Raw genomic sequence first — 21,184 nt, forward strand, 5'->3', positions numbered from 1 at the left:
GATTCATGCCCACAGTAAGGTCTGGGGAGAACTGCTTTGGAAGCACACAGGAGGGCCCTCAGATGCATCCTTAGGAGGGGGAGGGGACTCACAGAGGCTTCCCAAGGAATTGACTACTACATGAAGACCTGAAGAATGAGACTAAATTGTCCCAAGTCCACCGCTCACCTTTCACCCACTTCCTACAACAGCATAGCACGTTAGGCTCTACTCCCCAAGAAGAATCCCATACAAAGAAGCCCCTTCTTACTGTTGGACCAAATGTCTCTCAAGGACCTCAAATGAGAGACAAGGAGCTTCTGGGGGAGCACAGGCTTCTAGGAATCCTGAGGCACAGCCCCGTTCGTGCTACCACCACTGCTCCACCCCCACCCGTCCTGGCTCTCCCCACCCTCAACCCCCCACCCCCAGGTTACTCATTCTTGGTCCACCAGGTGGACAGGGTAGAACAGGATGATGGGGTCCTTGGGAGGCTGGTAGATCACACATCGGTACAGTCCTGTGTCCTCCACTCGAAGGTTGGTCATTCGGACGTGCAGCGTGCTCTCACTGGGGACGTCTTTTAGGAAGTACCTCCCCACCAGGACTTGACTAAACTCCCCCGAGACTCTGTGATTGCCAGCGTCTGGACCTCCCCTTTATCTTTCAGACTCTGCCAAGCCTTCCGGCTGTTGGAGTCCGTGTCGTGGGTGATGGGACCGTCCACTTTCAAGGTCTGCTCCTCTGCTAGAGTACACTTTTCCTCGGGCAGTTCAGATGCAGTTTGGATTTCTGTAAGTAGAGAATTAGAGTTAGGCTCTGTGCGGAACAGCTTTTCTCTCTTTGGAAAAAAGAAAGAGGAGCCACCTCTTTTACTTGTTCAATCACCCAATTTTCAGACAAGATCCTCAAGGTGTCCGGAGAAGATGCAACTTTCCCTGCAAGTTAGCACTAGACCCCAGATCTTATCACTGTGAGTAGTTTTATGGAGTTGTTTTTTTTTCTACTACAAGAGCTAGACTGACTGCATATGGTTTGTGCAAATCAACTTTTATAAATGTTTGTTTTTGAGAGGAAGAAATTGCCTGAATAAAGACAGAGCTTGGGTTGCATGCTAAGACCATGAGTAACAGGGCCATGATGGGAGGGAAAGATTATAGAGAAGGATGTGCAGGGTGCAGAGTGGTTGTGAAGACATGCTACTAGCAGAGAGTGATTCCACTGAACAGCTAGAGGAACTTCATCTAAGTCAGGGGAGAGAGATCAGTTCAAGAGACTATTGGAAAAACGGTGAGGAAGCCATCTCAAGGACATGGTGGACATTGATGTCTGGCTGTGTGGTTCTCCCCTCTCCCTTCCTTGGGTAGCAGAGCACCTCTTTCTCAGGGTGCTCATCCTTCTCATCTTATGTAGCTTTACTGATGGGGCTGACCCTATTCTCCAGGATGGACACACAGACACAGGTTTAGCCAATCAAAGAAGTTCATCATCCTGGCCATGCTGATTGGCCTAGAAATGAGCACATGACTGAGGCTGGGCCAATCAGAATCCTCCCTGAGACTGCTGCAGCTATTGAGGAGAAAGCTCTTTCTGGCTGTGTTGATTGGTCAGTGGGATGTGAAACTTCAATTGCTACATTTCCACTGTGAGGAAATAGTCTGCCTGAGAATGAGGCCAAGCAGAGGCAAAGAAAGAAAGGGAAAAAGAGAGAGAGAAAGACAGAGAGAGACCTGGCAACATTATCTGAGGCAGGAACTCAGCTGTGCTCCAAACCAGCACCCCTCATACTTCCCAGTTGCCTGAGCCAAGAAATCCCCCCTCCTATTTTTACTTTAGTTAGGTTTATGTTGCTTGCATCCAAAAGAGTCCTAAATATTATGGGATGTCAAGGAGTCACAGCAGTGGTCCTCTACTGGGGACAATTTTCCCCCTGCGGACATTGGGCAATGCTTGGAGACATTTTCTGTTGTTATAACTGGGAGCAGGGGGGTGCTAATGGCATCGAATGGATAGAGGCCAGGGATGCTGGTAAACCTCCTCCAATGCACAGGACGGCCGCCATGACAAAAATTTATCCCACCCAAAATGTCAATAGTGCCGAGGCTGAGAACCCTTGGATTACAAGGACAAAAGTTTTAATCACACTCTTGGATGTTGAACCTAGAATTGGAATGACTTTCTGGTCTGGTCCAATGGAGCCTTGCTGATGGGAGGACCAAGTAGGATGGCAGTAAGAAGATCCAGGTCTGTGTTTTCAGCAGGACACAGCAGGGCTCTATAACTTTACTGAGAGACTACAGTATATCCACCCAGGCCTGGGATACCTTCCTCCATGGAATACCAAATAATGGGCTAGACAGTAATGCTGGGTCAAACTGCCTACCACTACCAAGGTCAGGCTACCACTACCTACAACTATTGCTGCTATTATTAACCTGAATATTTGTGTCCCCCCAAAATCCATATGTTGAAATCCTAACCTCCAAGGTGATGGTATTAGGAGGTAGGGGGGGTCTTTGGGAGATGATTAGGTCATGAGGGCTCTGCCCTCAGGAATGGGATTAGTGCCTTTTTTTTTTTTTTGACTGCTCATGAATTTTATTTTATTTATTTTCTATACAGCAGGTTCTTATTAGTTATCCATTTTATACATATTAGTGTTTACATGTCAATCCCAATCTCCCAATTCATCACACCCCCACCTCCCGCTGCTTTCCCCCCTTGGTGTGCATACGTCTGTTCTCTACATCTGTGTCTCAGTTTCTGCCCTGCAAACTGGTTCATCTGTACCATCTTTCTAGGTTCCACGTATATGCGTTAATATACGATATTTGTTTTTCTCTTTCTGACTTACTTCACTCTGTATGACAGTCTCTAGATTCATCCACGTCTCTACAAATGATCCAATTTCGTTTCTTTTTATGGCTGAGTAATATTCCATTGTATATATGTGCCACATCTTCTTTATCCATTCATCTGTCAATGGACATTTAGGTTGGTTCCATGTCCTGACTGGTAAATAGTGCTGCAATGAACATGGTACATGTCTCTTTTTGAATTATGGTTTTCTCAGGGTATATGCCCAGTAGTGAGATTGCTGGGTCATATGGTAGTTCTATTTTTAGTTTTTTAAGGAAACTCCATACTGTTCTCCATAGTGGCTGTATCAATTTACATTCCCACCAACAGTGCAGGAGGGTTCCTTCTTCGCCACACCCTTTCCAGCCTTTATTTTTTCTAGATATTTTGATAATGGCCATTCTGACCAGCATGAGGTGATACCTCATTGTAGTTTTGATTTGCATTTCTCTAATAATTAGTGATGTTGAGCATCTTTTCATGTGCCTTTTGGCCATCTGTATGTCTTCCTTGGTGAAATGTCTATTTAGGTCTTCTGCCCATTTTTTAACTGGACTGTTTGTTTTTTTGATATTGAGCTCCATGGGCTGTTTGTATATTTTGGAAATAATCCTTTGTCTGTTGTTTCATTTGCAAATATTTTCTCACATTCTGAGGGTTGTCTTTTTGTCTTGTTTGTAGTTATCTTTGCTTTGCAAAAGCTTTTAAGTTTCATTAGGTCTCATTTGTTTTTGTTTTTTTGGGGGTTTTTTTGTTGTTTTTTTTTTTGTATTTTTTGTTTTTTTGCGGTACGCGGGCCTCTCAGTGTTGTGGCCTCTCCCGTTGTGGAGCACAGGTTCTGGACGCACTGGCTCAGCGGCCATGGCTCACGGGCCCAGCCACTCCGCAGCATGTGGGATCTTCCCAGACCGGGGCACGAACCCGTGTCCCCTGCCTCGGCAGGCGGACTCCCAACCACTGTGCCACCAGGGAAGCCCCTCATTTGTTTATTTTTGAGCAGGGGAAGGAGGGGGGAATTCAGGATGTGAAGTTCATTCACTCCCTGTTCCATGCCTTCTCCTCCATCAGACCCTCTTCCTGGCCCAGGTCCCTTTTCATTCCTTGAAGTCTCTCCTTCCCACTGGAGTCTGTCATCTTCCTCAGCAGCAGGGTTGTCCGAGATAAAATATGGAGTGTTCTGAGCCATTTCCTGGGGACTGGAGCTGGTGACTAACCTGGAACAATGACCTGGAACCACTTCTTTACCCCGGTTTTTGTTCTTATACTCACCTTCCTGGGAAGAGAACTGGTATTTCACAACTATCTGGCCCTGCACTGCCCACACCACCCAGGAGCCTAGGAAACAAGCCCTCAGCTCAGGCTAACTAATGATTTCATGTGTCTTTACATCACAGGTTTATTAACATCATAGGTGGTAGGAGTGCATAGTTGAGTAATTTGAGTTCAGATTGTTAGGAAAATCTACATTTTCCATTTCGAGAGGTCATGCAGGAGCTATGAAGATAAAAAGAGAGAGAAGGTGGAATTTGAATTTTATGAAAATAAGGTAGTAAAAAAAGGGACCTTAGGAGAAAGAGTTAAAAACAAACTTTCAACTTAGAGTTTCCAAAGCCTGGTCACCTGAGTATCTAACTCTGGAATTCCCAAACTTATCTTCACCTTAGAATCACCTGGGCGGTGTGAGAAGATGCCAATGCCCAAACCAGACCGAGACCAATGAAATGATCCCAGTGGGGTGGGAACCAGGCATCAGTGTTTTTTGTTTTTCTTTTTGTTCTGTTTTGTTTTTTGTTTTTTTAAACATCTTTATTGGAGTATAATTGCTTTACAATGGTGTGTTAGTAGTTTCTGCTTTATAACAAAGTGAATCAGTTATACATATACATATGTCCCCATATTTCTTCCCTCTTGCATCTCCCTCCCTCCCACCCTCCCTATCCCACCCCTCTAGGTGGTCACAAAGCACCGAGCTGATCTCCCTGTGCTATTCGGCTGCTTCCCACTAGCTATCTATTTTACCACTGATCTAATCTGATTTCCACAAAATCCTTGTGAAGCGGTTGTCACTATCCCCTTTCACGGTGAGGAAACTGAGGCACGAGGAGTCTCGTTGATTCTCTTAAGGTTTCCCAGTGAATTAGTGGCATCACCAGGGCCCAGGCCTCCGAGCTCAGAGCTCCGGGCCGGACAGGGAGCTCAGCCAGGGCTGGTCTGCAGCAGAGCAGGGGAGCGCCAGGGAGCCTGGGGTGCGCTTGGCGTGATGGACGGGCTGCCCCGCCCCCTGCTGGCCAAAGCGCGCTACGACAGCCATCGTGTGTGTGTGTGTGTGTGTGTGTGTGTGTGTGTGTGTGTGTGTGTGTGTGTGTGTGTGTGTGTGTGTGTGTGTGTGTGTGTGTGTGTGTGTGTGTGTGTGTGTGTGTGAACAGCGCCGCAGCTTCCCACCGATCCCTCCTTTCCCTCCTCCCAGCAGGGTCCCAAGATCACCTTCTCCCCACACCCTACTCCCTGTGGCCCTCTGTCCTTCCGACTTGCTCTTTGCTGTGTGACAAGGGGTCCTCCCTCCACCACAGACAGTGAGCACTTGGAAGGTGGAGTCACCATTTCTCTGAGCTGTGGTCTCCCCACCGGTGTCAATGGGGTGAGCATCCTTCATGCAGAGCCGAGGTCTCAGAGCCCCCGTGGGTGCAGACTCTGCTGAATATCTGGGCCTTTGTTGGAAGCTCAGTGTGATCTCTGCGAATGGAGGCTGCAGAGAGAGAATGCCCCAAATCAGTCTCTGTCCCCAGTCCTGAGGTCCATCTCCTCTTCACAGGTGCAGCTCCCCCAGGAGGAGCTGGGGGCAGGTGGCTCTGTGGGAACTGGGTTCTGGGAGGTGCCTGGGAAATGGGGCACTCAGGGTCACTGCCAGGAGTGGCATAGTCTGTGGCCCTGTTAGAGGAAACAGCCCAGGATGGCCCCCATACCCACTCTGTTGACCTAGGGAGTACCTGTAACTTCTTCCTCCAACCCCAAGATTCAGGACACAAGAGGAATCTGGGAGAAGCTGAGACCACAGCAGTCCCAGGAGGGCTGAGGAAAGGCAGCTCCACCTGCCGCTCCTCCCTCTTAGTAAGGCTGCAGGGACAGAGGGGACTCAATTTCCCTGTCTGTAAAATAGGAATATTACACTTTCTCTCCCATCAAGTCCGTGAGGTCCACAGCTCTGGCTAGACTTCCAGTGGCCTTCCCTTAGATGTTTTTTTTCTGGAGTCTTCCTGCCTGGGCCCCTCTGCTCTGGTCCCCCACAGAGGAGTGGGCTCAGGACCAGATCTTCTCAATACCTCTCCACCCACAAACACACACACACACACACGATCAGACTGAGTCAGGGCTCTTTCCACTCCTCCATGCTCCTTCTAAAGCTCACCATTAATTCTGTGACCTCCAGAGACCAGGTACAGGAGGTACAGCCCACACTGCAGGGAGGGAGTCCAGTTGGGTGACTCTTGCTGTCAACCAGGTGGAAGGAGATAAGACCTGGGCAACACAGCAAGGATTCCAGAAACTGGGAAGACCGGAAAAAGGATTCTAGAAACTGAAAAAGATTTCCTTAAGGAAACTGAGTATTTGAAAGCAGTTTTGAAGTTTGACACAAATTGGGACAGACCTGAAGCTCTAACACAATTGATTCAAATTGCATATTTATCAAAGTTTTCCAATATTCTACGACAGAGGAACATACAAGTACTTGAAGGGTTTTTTTCTTTAATCAGATAATTTTATTTGGTTTTTTAAAAATTTTTCCATCTTGACCATTGCAAGGGTTTAAACCATTTGCATGGGGAACCCTGAGCAGTCATTTAGAAAACCAAAATTGCCCGTGACTTTGACTCCAACAAGCACGTGAGTTCCTTGTCTGTGAAGCCACCAAGACAAGCCTGGCACAGGCAGAATAAGGGACTGTCACTCTGGCATGGTTAGCTTAACACCAGCTCAGGCTTTCACTCCTCACTCTTCCCTCTCTCTCTCTCCCTCAGGCTGCCATCTGCTGAGGGGCACTGTCCCCTCTGGTCCCAGATTGTGGACCTTGTGCCCCCCATGCCCCCGCTGTTACCTCCTCTCACTCAGGATACCTGGACAGCACAGGACGCACCTGAGGACTCGGGACAAGGCCAGGCTCAAGTCAGAGGCTCTTCAAGGTACTTGGAAAGATTCCCCAGGGCCTGGGGCAGGGCCTATAGGTTCTTTTTGGCTGATCTAATAATTAAATTGACAGAAGCCAGATCAACAAGAGAAAACAATCAAATTTGATTTCATACGTATGGGAACTCCAAAGACATGAGGTTCAAAGAAGCGACCAAAGCAGGCAGCTTTTATACCTTTTAGACAAAGAAACAATTAGTTGTGAAGGTTTGACAAAACAAAGGGGTTTGGGCTTGAGGTTGCAAATAATGAAGAAGTAACAAAGTTTGTTTCTACAGCTTTCTCAGCCTTGAACTCCCTGTCTCTAGCAATAAGCATGCTTCCTATCCTCCTGCTACAGGGAGGGTACCTTCACATGGGAGATTAATTTCCTGCTTTCAGGGAGACAAAGGCCAGTCAGAGTGTTCTTCTTGTACCAGCTGTTTCCCAAGTAACTTTCATTCAAAATGATCATACCAAAGTGGCATATTTTGGGGTGGCCTGCCCTGAACCCCATCACTACTGACCATGCCCTTCACCAGCCCCTCTTCTGGTCATCAAGGGCTCCAGTCTCCATGACACTTCCTGGTCTCAAGTTTGTCTAAAGCCCCTCTCTGCTGGCTATCTCCTGAGCACTGTGTTCTCACTGGTTCTCCTGTGCTTTTGTTCAATTTAAACCTTCTTCTTGGACTTTCAGACAAGCCTCTCACCTCGGCGGGGTGTCCTGCCCGGGGCTGTCACCACCCACCCCTCCTGCACTGGCCTCCGGGAGCACAGGCTCCTGGGTCCTCTGCAAATGCCCATTTTCCCCATCCCACCTCCTTTACCATTTAAAATATAACACAATATAACATGTAAAACATTATCTTCATTACACAGCGACATATGAAATTATGTTCATAAAGGTCCCTTTTTTTTTTTCTTTGGCTGCGTTGGGTCTTCTTTGCCGCGCGCGGGCTTTCTCTAGTTGCAGCCAGCGGCGGCTACTCTTCGTTGCAGTGCACGGGCTTCTCATTGCAGTGCCTTCTCTTGTTGCAGAGCATGGGCTCTAGGTGCGCGGGCTTCAGTCGTTGCAGCACGCTGGCTCTGTAGTTGTGGCTCACAGGCTCTAGAGCACACTCTAGAGCGCAGGCTCAGTAGTTGTGGTGCCTGGGCTTACTTGCTCCGTGGCATGTGGGATCTTCCTGGACCAGGGATCGAACCTATGTCCCCTGCATTGGCAGGTGGATCCTCAACCACTGCACCACCAGGGAAGTCCCCATGTACATAAAGATTCTTTCTTAAAAACAAGCACCACAGTAGTAAACAGATAAAGTTCCCTTCTCCACTCCTTCCCCCAACACTAACCAAGCTCCTTCCCTCAAAAGGTACCCCCATTGTTTGATGAATGTGTAGCTTTCCAGACAATTTCTGAGTTTCTACAGCTACAGGCTTGCATGAGCAAATAAATATACAGTCTGAGTTGATTCTACTTTACAGATATGGGATTATACTCTCCATGCCATTCTGCAACAACCATTAAATCCAACACGAGGTTTAGAGATGGAGCTATGTTCACATCTAAGGTGAACCCCATTCTTTTTGAACTGCTCCGTGGTACCAAATGGAAGAGGTGCACCACGGGTTATCTCATTACTGCCTCATGGGGCTGCTGTGACTTTGTTAAATTAACAATTGTTAAGGATGCTGGATAGTGAGTTAGTGTTCAACAAAAGGCCACAAGGAACATTGAAATAGAGAAGTTATCACTCACAGGTGCCTCGAGGGGCCACACAGGGAGGTCAAGGCAGAGCACAGACCTTGGGGCCCAAGCCTTTATTAGGGTCTGTGGATGGAGTGCTTCGGGGCACCCAGGCTGAGCCCGAACCAAAATGAGTGGGGTTTTGGTAAAGGGAAGGCCCAGGGCTGCAGGGGAGGCTCTTGACCACAGGGCTATTAGGGAAGTCAGATGGGGAACTTAGGTTTGTTTGTGACTCTGTGGACTGCTTTCTAGGAGGGGCTGGCGTCAGTTTAAGGCCCCTACAGGCCTCCTGGCCAAACAACATGGGTGTCCAGGCAGCAAGACCACCAGGGAGTTTAGATAAACCCTCGACAGGGGCTCACAATTACTAAAAACAATGTGTGATGAACATCTTTGTCCAGGTCCTTCTGTGTGTGTGTGTGTGTGTGTGTGTGTGTGTGTGTGTGTGTGTGTATTTCTCAGGGATGAAGACCCAGAAGTAGAATCGGCAAGCCAAAGAATATGCACATTAAACTTCATAGATCCTTCCTATTCACCTTCAAAAATGCTGACCAACTTATATGCCACTATAAACATAGATAATAGGTTCTTCCCCACACCCTCGCCGACACTGGGTGTGAGAATCTTTTTTTTTTTTTTTTTTTTTTGCCGTACTCGGGCCTCTCACTGTTGGGGCCTCTCCCATTGCGGAGCACAGGCTCCGGACGCGCAGGCTCAGCGGCCATGGCTTACGGGCCCAGCTGCTCCACGGCATGTGGGATCTTCCCGGACTGGGGCACGAAGCCGTGTCCCCTGCATCAGCAGGTGGACTCTCAACCACTGCGCCACCAGGGAAGCCCCATAACCATTATTTTTTTTTAGATTCCGTATATATGTGTTAGCATATGGTATTTGTTTTTCTCTTTCTGACTTACTTCACTCTGTATGACAGACTCTAGGTCCTTCCACCTCACTACAAATAATTCAATTCCGTTTCTTTTTATGGCTGAGTAATATTCCATTGTATATATGTGCCACATCTTCTTTATCTACTCATCTGCTGATGGACACTTAGTTGCTTCCATGTCCTGGTTATTGTAAATAGAGCTGCAATGAACATTTTGGTACATGACTCTTTTTGAATTATGGTTTTCTCAGGGTATATGCCCAGTAGTGGGATTGCTGGATCATATGGTAGTTCTATTTGTAGTTTTTTAAGGAACCTCCCTACTGTTCTCCATAGTGGCTGTATCAATTTACATTCGCAACAATAGTGCAAGAGGGTTCCCTTTTCTCCACACCCTCTCCAGCATTTATTGTTTGTAGATTTTTTGATGATGGCCATTCTGACTGGTGTGAGGTGATACCTCATTGTGATTTTGATTTGCATTTCTCTAATGATTAGTGATGTTGAGCATTCTTTCATGTGTTTGTTGGCAATCTGTATATCTTCACAAAGGCCTTTTTAAATGTTATGCTCCCTCGTGCCTTTCAGTCCAAGCTGGCAGTGTTCTGTGAAGGTTATTCTCCTAAAAAAAAAAAAAAAAAAGTGTGGGTCGCCTGTGTATCTTACTGGGATTCACTCAATTAGACAAAAGCCACCCCCACAAATCTCTTCAAGATAAGACCTCTTCTGTACCTTGGGCTTCTGCTGCTGAGGAATAGTGCTTTTCTTTCTTTTTTTTAATTGAAGTATAGTTGATGAACAATATTATATAAGTTACAGGTGTACAATATAGTGATTCACAATATTTAAAGGTTATACTCCATTTATAGTTATTGTAAAATATTGGCTATATTCCCTATGTTGGGCAATATCCTTGTAGCTTATTTTGTACAGAATAATTTGTACCTCTTACTCCCCTACCCCTATGTTGCCCCTCCTCCCTTCCCTCTCCCCTCTGGTAACCACTAGTTTGTTCTCTATATCTGTGGCTTTGCTTTTTTGTCATATTCACTAGTTTGTTGTGTTTTTCAGATTCCACATATAAGTGATGTTATACAGTATTTGTCTTTCTCTGTCTGACTTATTTCACTTAGCCTAATGCCCTCCAAGTCCATCCATGTTGCAAATGGTAAAATTCATTCTTTTTTATGGCTGAGTAGTATCCCATTGTATGTATGTGTATATATATGTATATATCTGTCCATTTGTTGATGGACACTTAGGTTGCTTCCATATCTTGGCAATTCTAAATACTGCTGCTATGAACATTGGGGCGCACGTATCTTTTCGAATTAGTGTTTTTGTTTTTTTCAGATATATACCCAGGAGTGGAATTGCTGGGTCATAGGGCAGTTTTATTTTTAGTTTTTTAGAAACCTCCATACTGTCTTTAAGCTTCTTAGAAGACCTCATGTTTGATTGAAAGAATCTGTGAGGCACATGCCCTTAAACTCATTAAGGGCCTTCGGTCTGAGGCACTATCTTTGATCTTTCTGAGGTCTTCACAAAGGATTTTACAATCATACCCTTGGTTTCATCTTTAGACCATATTTTCCCGAGAGTGCTCTGGATTTGATTTTAGCAACATTTACTGTCTGGAGAGGCTGAGAATTTTCGAAGCCATCAAGTCCCAGCTCCCTTCACATTTAATAGCCCTGCCTGTAGTTTCTCTCTCTCCTCTCACATTTCATAATAAGCCACAAGAAAAACAGGGCAGCGCCCTCATCACTTTGCCTGGAGATCTCAGCTATACCACCCAGTTCATCAGGTACATTTTCCACTTTCCACATTACTGCAGGTGGCGGTGCTGCCAAACTTTTTGCCACCACGTGACAGGGACCCCTTTCCTCCTCACCTACTGGCTAAGTGAACCTGGTCTACGTTCTTACGGTCTCTACCTCCAATCTCCTCATTGCTTAGAAACAGAACTGAAAATAGCCACATTGCCAAGCTACTTGGATTACTAAGTAGGATCATCTATTCATGAAGCATCAGAACAAATGCGGAGCTTTAGAGAGAGTGAGGTATAGCAGAGAGAGGACTGGCCTGTGACACAGCAGAGACAAAAGAGCTGATCTCAGCTGGAGGGACAGGTAATGTGTGGGCAGACGGTGAACTTGCAGACCTACAGGAAGTCAGCTCCTCTTCTCTGTGGATAGCAGAGGGGACATAGGAAAGAATCAGGGTGAGAAACTCACCAAGCTGGGCCCAGAGCACACGCATCCTCACCGATACCCCTTTCTGGTCAGCAGCAGCCAGGGGCAGCCTTCCTCCTCACCAGGAGGCTGGGGCCACCAACCTGATATACAATTGGATGGGGACGGGGTTGCCTCTGCGTCTGTGTGCCATTCTGCAGCAGCCCGTGACCCCCTCCTGGCTTCCTGTTCTGACTGCAGGGGGAGCCGCAATGGAAAATCCTGATGGAACTCAGGAGTCTCGGACGCCAATAAAGCCACCTGCCACTTTCAGCAGGTCACTGACCTTCTCTGGACCTGTTTCCTCACCCGTAGGGAGATGCATATTACCTCCACACTGTTGTGAGGATTAAGATAAACAGTGCAAATGAACAAGCCTTGTAGATTATAAAATTATGTGAATATATATTTTTTCCTACATTTCCTTCAAGCTCTAAAACTCTGCCCTGTATTCCCACCTTTGATCTCTAGGGGGCCACCTTCTCCACTTTGCCCTCTGTTTTTCCATCATCACCCTTTCAGATCCTCAGTTCTCTTGTGGGCCAACCGGAAGCCTGGGAGCCCCTTGGGTGCTGTTGGAAGCGGGGAAGGGCTCTGCACATAAGCCCAGTGAGTGGAGGGGTCCAGGGTAAACAAGGCTTGGAACCAAGACCCGGGTTAGTTTCTCCCTGTGTGGGCTTGGGTAGGTCACTGCCCCTCTCTGAACCTCTGTTTCTTTCTCTAGAAAATGGAGGGGATGAGGATGAGTCAGAATAGCCATGACTTCACATGAGCTCTGTTAAAACAAGACAACAGACCCAAAATGGAGTCACTTATGCTAAGCCCCACGTCACCAAACCAAAACTTAATCTATGGTTTCAGCTATCCCAGAAACGAAATCTTAAGCCAGTCCATCAGGAATCACCTGATCACCCCTAGTTAAGCTATCTGCCTGATAGACCCCTGCCATCCCCTAAAGGAAAGCAACTTTGCAATAACCAACCTGCTTTTTTGCCAGTATAACTTCTTTGTTTCCACTCCTCTATAAAAGTCTTTCATTTTATGAAAAGCTCAGAGCTCTTCTTTATCTGCTAGATTGGATGCTGCCCAATTCAAATTTGTTTTTGTTCAAATAAACTCTTAAACATTGTAATATGTCTTTTTCTTTTAACAGTTTCCTGTTGGCACCCAGGAAAGTGCCAAAGCCCCCATTCCATTGACACTCACCTCTAAGAGTCTGGCAATATGCTGGTGTCCTTGGGCTCCCAGGTTTGGGGTCATTTCCTCAGAAACCCCAGTCTTTCACTTCCTCCTTCCAGTTCTCTGCCTTCTTTCTGGGCTCCTCTGGGGACCAGGTTCTGCTCCAGGTCCCAGGCAGGGGAATCTGGAGAAGCCAGAGGTCTCAGGCAGATGGGTTCCTGCTCAAAGTTAAAGTGCTGAATTTACTGGGGAAATCTGAATATGGACTAGTGAACGCAGGCTATTAAGAAATGATTTTTAATTGCATTGGCTGTGATAATATTAATTTCCTATGTAGCAAGAAGCTCTTTTTTTAGAGATGCCTACTGAATTATTTAAAGGTGAAATGTCAGGATATCTGCAATTTATTTTTAAATACTTCCTCATAAAAAATACAGTGAGTTAAAAATAAAGAAACAGAGTGGCATATCTGGGCCCTGAGCTCCGATGACAGTGCCAATGGCAGGCACATCGTGCTCCTCTCTGGAAATAAGACAAATGGTCCCCCCTTCCTGTGGGGAGGTTACAAAAAGGCACCTCTCTGGGCCTGCTGATTAGAAAACTGCATCCCCTTCTTAGGGGGTTACTCAGGCAGCACCTCGTGGGATTCCAGCCTCATCTGTGCCCCCTGGACAGGCCCGATGACTGGCACAGCTGGGGAGTCCCACCTGGTATCAACAGATGATGACAGTAAATGCTGCCACCATCACAGCCACAGTCCTAGCAACGTGCCCCGTTTCAGTGAAGCCCTGAACTCGGCACTGGTCGGCTGCTGTCTGCAATGGCCACACCTCGAATTGCACCTACCTCCCTAGGTTTTTTGGTTTTTTGCTCTTTTCTTTGTAAATTACATATAAACACCAATGTTTTCCTGATTCTAAAACTCCTCAGATTCGTTAAAGGAAAGTAGGTTAGATTCTTTCGTCTACTTATTTTTTCAAGCAGCATTTCACCAACCTCATGTCCTCTGGCGGGGTAGCTGAGGTTCAGTGGTACCCCCAGCACCCAGGCTGCCTCTCCCCTCCTCCCAGCCTTCCTCCTGAGCCAGCCCCAGCCCCCCTGGGGACCCCTGCTCAGCACGCCCCCCCTCCTTTGCTCCCAGCTCTTTTCTTTTCTCCCCTCCAGTACCCACAAAACCTCCCAGGGTGGAAACACATCACTGACCCACCAGTTAGACCTGAGCGTGAGGCCTCTGAGGTCCAAGTGGCTTAGAACACTGGTCAGGAGCCAAATGACGCTCTGACCTTGTCAACTGTCTTTAGCCCAACTTTTGGGGGGTGGGGGGGATAAAACCAGAACCCAGGAAATGAGAGACACCGTGTAGAAAGTGCTGGGGGCGGGGGAGAGTGGACAGCCTTGAGATGACCACAGTGTCCTCCGGGGACTTCTCAACTCGTCCCCTGCCTGCCCACCCCACCCCTGCCCCACCTGAATGGGGGGAGGGGTAGCTGGGCAAGGAGAGCCAAGAGCACAACAGTTTCCTGTGGCTGCCATGGGGTGGGGTAGGGCGGGCAGAGCTGAGGTCTCTAAGGGCCCAGAGATGTTCTGTGCACCTGGGGGACAGGGGCTTCTCCTGGCTCTGTTTCCTTTCTCTCCTGGGCCCTTAGAGCCCATCACCCCAGGCCTCCCACTTTCTTAAGGAGGCCTTTATCCTTCTCAATTCTTTCTTCTCAAAGGTGCTGGGTGAGCCCTGATGAATCAGGCCCCTTCCCCAGGGACCACATCATTCCTCAGACCCTCCAACCCCACCCAAGGGCTCAAGGCAGGGGGCGGATTGGCTGGGAGGACCCCTTCTGCTACCACCACCTCCACCTGGCCTGCACGTGCGCTTGACTTCAGATGAGGGGTTGAGGGGGAGGGTGGGAGAGATGGTAGGAGATGGAAGGGGTGGGCCAGAGAGACGAGGCCCTGCGGCCGGCGGGCCAGCCAGGAGGTGTGTTTCAGTGTGGCACATGGGAGGCCACTCGCCTCCCCCAGTCTGAGGGCCCTCTGGACCTGAGGCCATGTAGCTATCCCAGGCTCCTGGGGAGAGACACCCAAGCCCGAGGGAATGGGAAGGGTTTCTCTGGGCAGGGCCATGCCTACCCCCAGAAGAAGGGCTGTTGAACTTAAAGAAAAACACACAACATAAGAGTCGTGAGTTTAAGTTTTATTCAGGGACACTTACTGAGGACTATAGCCCGAGAGACAGCTGCTCAGCAGCCCTGAGGAGACTGCTCCGAAGAAGGAAGAGGAGGAGCCAGTTTATATGTGAGTTTTTGGGCCAGGGTGTATGTGCAGTCAAGCTTACATCTTGGTAAAACATCACTGCTTATCACAAAGAACGGATATTTTGAGTTAACGATTTTAGTGCTTTCCTGTGAACGGGAAGATGCAAGAATCTGGGGTGGTTGGAGTTCTTCCTGGGATACGCGTCTAACTCTCTAGGGGCCCGTTTGTCCACAGCTCATTGTGCCTTATGCTGCTTTGCACCCCGAATTCCTCTCAGGGTGCAGTCATGGGCCACTGCAGTGGGTTATGACTTAACCCTTGCAGAACTGGATGGTGAGCAAAGTTCTTTGTTCTTTGTTCACGGGGTAAAGGAGGGAGTCTCAGCAAATCACTGTGACCTGCCAGTCCCTGGGCCCAGGTATACAGCAAGACTATGTCCTCCCCACACTCAGCCCAGGTCTGGCTTCACTGTCACCCTAACTGGCTCCGAGAGGCGAGCTCAGGCGCACTGGTGGGAAACACAGGGCTCCTGCAGCTGCTAAAATTTCACAATCGCCCACGGTGTCCCTAGTGAAGTCCTTCCCTGAGGAAATGGGTCTCCGCTTGCATCAGGCTTCCAGGAGGAATGCCCCTCACCCTTGCCACAGAGGACTGGCCCCTCCATGCAAACAGCTCCCCACACAGAAGCCAGGGAGGAAAAGCCTTACAGATTTTCTACTTAGAAAACCAATTCTTACGTATGACAAAAGATGCTATAAACACTGTCTTTAAAAAGTGACAGGATAGAAAAATAATATATGTTATACAAAAAATAAATATCTGGGGACTTCCCTGGTGGTCTAGTGGGTGAGACTCTGCACTCGCAATGCAGGAGGCCCGGGTTCGATCCCTGGTCGGGGAACTAGATCCCACATGCCTGCTGCAATTAAGAGTCTGCATGCCGCAACTAAAAGATCCCGCATGCCACATCGAAGACCTGGCGCAGCCTAAATAAATAAATAAATAAATCTTAAAAAAAAACAAAAACAAAAAATATACAGAATGTATAAGGAGCTCATAAAATCAGTAAGTAAAGGGTGTTAAAGAGAAAAACCACAGGCCCAAATCGGCACCACTTGTGCTAAAGGCCATGACAACTAACCTAGACGTAGTACCTAATTGCAGTCTCAACCTCCCCCAGGAACAGTCAGCCAGTCTGGAATGTTCTGGTCAGCACTAATGAGCTAATCCCTCAGAGGAAGAAGAGGCCGTCTGCATGATAAAACCCTTTCTCCCCTCCCCCCAAAAAGGATGTCCAGGACTTAAGATAATGCTTTATTTTCTTTTGCTAACAGCTCCCTTGCCCCCCACCCTTCTTCCTATAACAACCTTCCATTCTGTGCAACTCCTTGGAGTGCCCTTCTAGATGGAATGCTGACAATTCATGAACCCCTGAATAAAGCCAATTAGATCTGCAAATTTACTGGTCTGAATTACTTTATAAGTAGGGCAACAACTCTACAGAAGAAACAGAAAAGGACAGAAATTTAAAAAAAAAAAGGACAGAAATTGCAATCCAAAAAACACCCATGGAAAAGTTATACAGAAGACAGGGTCAATTTTATTAGTAAATAGGAAAATGCAAATTAAAACAATTGAGAGAGGGGATCATTTTTGCACCCATTAAATTAATAAGAATTTGAAAGATTGGTCATTTCCAGTGGTGATAAGGTTGTGAGAAAATGGGCAGTCTCAAAAGCTGTTGGCGGACATATAAATTAGCGCATCCTTTTAGGAAATCAATTTGTCCAGATTTATCAACTATTAAACAGGCATCCCCTTCCTGCAAACAATTCAATCATTCCTGGGGTCTACATGAGAGAACACAGTCACATGTGCACAGCGAGGGAAATAAAAGGCTATGTGTCACAACATTTTACATAATAATGAAACTGAGAAACAAATCAACTGACCATGACAAGGAAAGGAGCTAAGTAAGTGATGTTTCCTCACTAGTACAGGGCACTGTGCAACAGGTTGGAAAGAATGAGGCAGATCTGTGTGTACTGATGTACATAGATCAGCTCACCAAAACATTTAGGTGCAAAAAACAGTCAAGCTGCTGAGTGACACATATAGTCATAGTACCTCATTAATACGAGTTAAAATGAAGATAAATCTATATCCATAGATACAGTGTGTGTGTGTGTAAAAACGGGAGAGTGTGTAAGGACTGCCTCATGATGCTAACAGGAGCTAAGTCTGGGTAGGGGTGGGGGTGTGTGCGAAGGGGAACTTTCACATTTTACTCCGTGTTCTGCATTGTTGGAATATTTTTACAATAAAATGCACTTGGGTAAAATAAGATGGCAATATTTTCATGACTGTTGAAGTGAGTGGATTGTGAGGACGTCAGAGCTCCCAGCAGCCTTGCTCCCTCCACCCCTCCCCCTGCCCCAGGACAGCAGTGGAAGGCTGTGTGTGTCTGGTCCTGGCTTAGTCTCCTGGTGGCAGGAAGTCTCAGTGTCCTCTCTGGAGGCTCATCTTCCGTGTGGTATCAGCTCAGTGCTTTGTGACCACCTAGAGGGGTAGGATACGGAGGGTGGGAGGGAGATGCAAGAGGGAGGGGATATGGGGATATATATGCGCATATAGCTGATTCACTTTGTTATAGAGCGGAAACTAACACAACATTGTAAAGCAATTGTACCCCAAAAAAGATGTTAAAAAAAAAGTTAAAAGCTGGGACTTAGCTAGCGGTCCAGTGGTTAAGACACCCCGCTTCCACTGCAGGGAGCACAGGTTCAATCCCTGGTCAGGGATCTAAGATCCCGCATGCCACACAGCGTGCCCCCCCCAAAAAAGAATTGTTTTAATAAATAAATAAAGTTAAAAGCTAAAAAAAATTAATAATAATAAAGATTGTAGGAGTCATTTGGGGTCTGTCTTCTCTGTTAAACTGTGAGCCCTGTGAGGGTAGTGCACCGTAGCCTCTTCTTAAACATTTGTTGGGGGTAATAATCCTGGTGTTATGTGGACACAGCTCGGGGATGTTGTGCAGACTAACCTTCCCAGAAATTTCACATCTCTCTCCCAGCATACCTTTGGCTTCTGGGAAGGAGCCTTTGTTTGTCCAGGCAAGGAAGGTGAGAAGACGAGGAGGTTGTTCCGCTGGGTGGGCAGGAGGCTGGAGGCGGCAGCCATATCCTAGACCACCAGGAGGCAGCAGAGGATGGAGAACGGCGCCCACGTCCGCGCTGGAGCGGCAGCCTCTCTCTGCCCAGGCGTCCTCTCCCCACAGGTTGCAGGTGCAAAACCAGCCTGAGCAGTCCCAGGGCCTGATAAGAGGGACCCCCAATGCCAATCAGAGATCTCCCGACCTTGGGACTCAAGATAGAAAAGGAGCACTGAGTGGGCTCAGTGTGGTCAACCCCTGCCTTCCCTTCCATCGTGCTATCTAAGGTTCAAGAACTCCCCACTCAGTGCACCTTGCTCTTCCCCGCGAGGGACAAGGGTGCTCGACCAGCCTGAATCTCAGAGAGGGGACAGAGACCCTGACCACCACTCAGTCATGCAGCAAGCAAGACGGAGTTGTGCAGCTGTGCCTGAACTGATCTCAACCTGCAGACTATGGACCCATCTGAAATGGGCTCGGAGGGAGAAGGTGAAAAGACCTTGGGACATTCCCAGGGACGGATCTGGAAGCTCAGTGCACCTGCTAAAGACTTCTAGCTGATTCTACAAGGCCAAAGGGAGGGAGAGCTTCCTAGGATGGAGGCCAATATTTGCCTCTTCTCACACACCCTATGTGCACCAAGAGACAGTGCAAAAGTGAGTAAATCACTCTGCCATTTACTAGCTATATGTTCTCAGACAAAGCACACTGCCTCTCTTGGCCTCAATTTCCTTAACTGTAGAGTGAGGGAAGTGCTAGGTCTCTCTCCCGGGGTTACTCTGATGGTTAGAGTAAGCGAAGCGCCTTGCACAACACCTGGCACCTGGTAGGCCATCAGTAAGCCTGTTCCGGCGCCCCCTGCGGTCTCTGGTTACTGTTCTGCACCCTATACCGACGCCGGCTGCAGTACCCCTGTTCGCCACCCGGAGGCGGTGTGGGACCACGGTGCTGGCTGTGCGCAAAGGCGGACTCGCTCGCTCTGGGAGAAAGATTTCTGCAGCCGGAGCAGAGGAATTGGAGCGTCGCGGAGAGACCGGATCTTACCTTCTCGCGTCAGAGTGGCCCTCGCAGTCTCCACAGCCCGGAAAACGCCCAGGGTAGGCAGAGCAGAGGCAACAGGTGGGGTGGGGAGCCAGGAATCCTCAAGCCGGAGGCCCGGGAGTCCTCGCCCACAGCCCAGATTCCCGGGCTGGCAGATTTAGAGACCCTACCCACTGCCCCACTCTGGATACCTTCCTAAAAGTATGGGTGGGAGGAACGGAGTACCGTTCAAGATGTCTCCTGGGCTCCTTCTAGGGCAGTCTCGCCTAGGCATGCATCTCTGACATGTCGGACTGAGACAAAGCTGGAGGTCTGGGTTAAGAAACTCACAAACCTGGAAACCATGGACAAGGTAGTTAAATTCTGTCTTTGTTTATAATTTTATAAAACACAAGTTGTGTCAGTCCTTTTGTAAAAAACTTCTCAAGTGGCTTCCCAATCACACCAAGTATATATAATCCCAAACTCCCCTCCAAGACCTACAAAGCCAGGCCTGACCTTCCATCTCACTTCCTTCCTCTCCCCTCCCTGTCAGGCTGCACCCCAGGCACTTTCCAACTCTCCATCTCGGCACTGGCAGGTACCTCTGCCTGGACCCTCTCCCTCCAGAAGTTTGCATGGCTCATTTCCTGACTTCATTCAGGTCTCTGTCTTCTCCCCAGAGAGGCCCTCTCTAACCCACCTTAATCTTTGCTTCACAGCACACAGGGCTACCCAGCCTAATACCCAGTCGTATTATGTGTCCGAGTTTTTTACTGTCTTTCTGTCCCAGGAGAATGTAAGTGCCGGGAGGGCCAGGCTCTTGGCATTCTGTTTCTCTGTCACTTAGTAGGAGCTCACTAAATATTTGTTGAATGAATGCATGACTTAATGAATTAATCTACAAAATGTGGACGCTCAGGAAGAATCATGATGGCTAACAGCTCTATGTAAATTTAATTCAATATATATTATTGTGTGCCGATTTTGTGCCTACCGTACAGGCTTTAGACATCATTGTTGTTATCTTCATAAAAAGAATGCAGTGGGAAATAAATCTGATGCAGGCCCAAAGCTCCGACTGTGGGTGCCGTCCAGTCCACCCTCCTTCTTGCTCTCTTCGCGTTCTTGGAGCGGCGGGTACCCATTGTGCCAGCGGAGAGCAGAGCGCTCCGGGGTCCCCAGGGGCGCTCGGGCTGCGCTCCTTCTGCCCTGTGCCCTGCCCCACTTTCAGCCCTCTAGGCCTGGAGCTTGAAGAAAGAGGGGAGAGCTAACCCCCTCTCCCCCTCCCCCATACCGAACTGCCCCACACTGGTCCCCCTTTCCCTGAGAGCCAGGTTGCCCGGGACTTGTGCCCCGGTTCCGGCCCAGGACAGACCGAGGCTCCGGAGATTCCCGGTTGGGGTCACAGGACAGCGCGCAGGGAAACACCGGCCTGGAGCATCGCGCTCCCCCAGGGGCTGGTGGAAAGCGGAGAGCCAGAGGGGCTGGAGGACGGTGGTAGTGAGTGTCAGGGAGACCGGGGAGGCGGGCTGCGTGGAGAAAGGACACGGGGCTGGAGTCGCGCGGCACGAGGACAGCGGAGAGCAGCCCGCTCCGGGACGTTGGATTCCGATCCCCGCAGGGCGTCCCCGGGAGCCCCGGAGGTTGTGCGCGGGAGTAACAAGTGTGCGATTGCGAGTGCAATTGGCGTGTGCGCGGGAGCACTGATCTGCTCCTGA

The 21,184-nt window shown here is 48.4% G+C and overlaps 1 protein-coding gene and 1 long non-coding RNA gene across 2 annotated transcripts in view; one reads left to right on the forward strand and one right to left on the reverse strand.

Annotated features, from left to right (window-relative positions):
• LOC132528147 (uncharacterized) overlaps window positions 1-12,945 on the forward strand; it is a 44,209-nt gene extending 31,264 nt beyond the window's left edge. Inside the window, exon 3 of the long non-coding RNA XR_009543128.1 lies at window positions 12,062-12,945. This is a non-coding gene — a long non-coding RNA (uncharacterized LOC132528147). The remainder of the gene's footprint in view (window positions 1-12,061) is intronic.
• On the reverse strand, window positions 417-11,888 carry TREM1 (triggering receptor expressed on myeloid cells 1). The gene is given in 3 exon segments (XM_060163050.1): window positions 417-607; window positions 610-771; window positions 11,864-11,888. Coding segments are annotated over 3 exon segments (378 nt in total).
• Window positions 12,946-21,184: the final 8,239 nt, after the last annotated feature.

The sequence above is a fragment of the Lagenorhynchus albirostris genome, chromosome 10 (assembly GCF_949774975.1).
Source record: "Lagenorhynchus albirostris chromosome 10, mLagAlb1.1, whole genome shotgun sequence".
Taxonomy (NCBI): Eukaryota; Metazoa; Chordata; class Mammalia; order Artiodactyla; family Delphinidae; genus Lagenorhynchus; species Lagenorhynchus albirostris.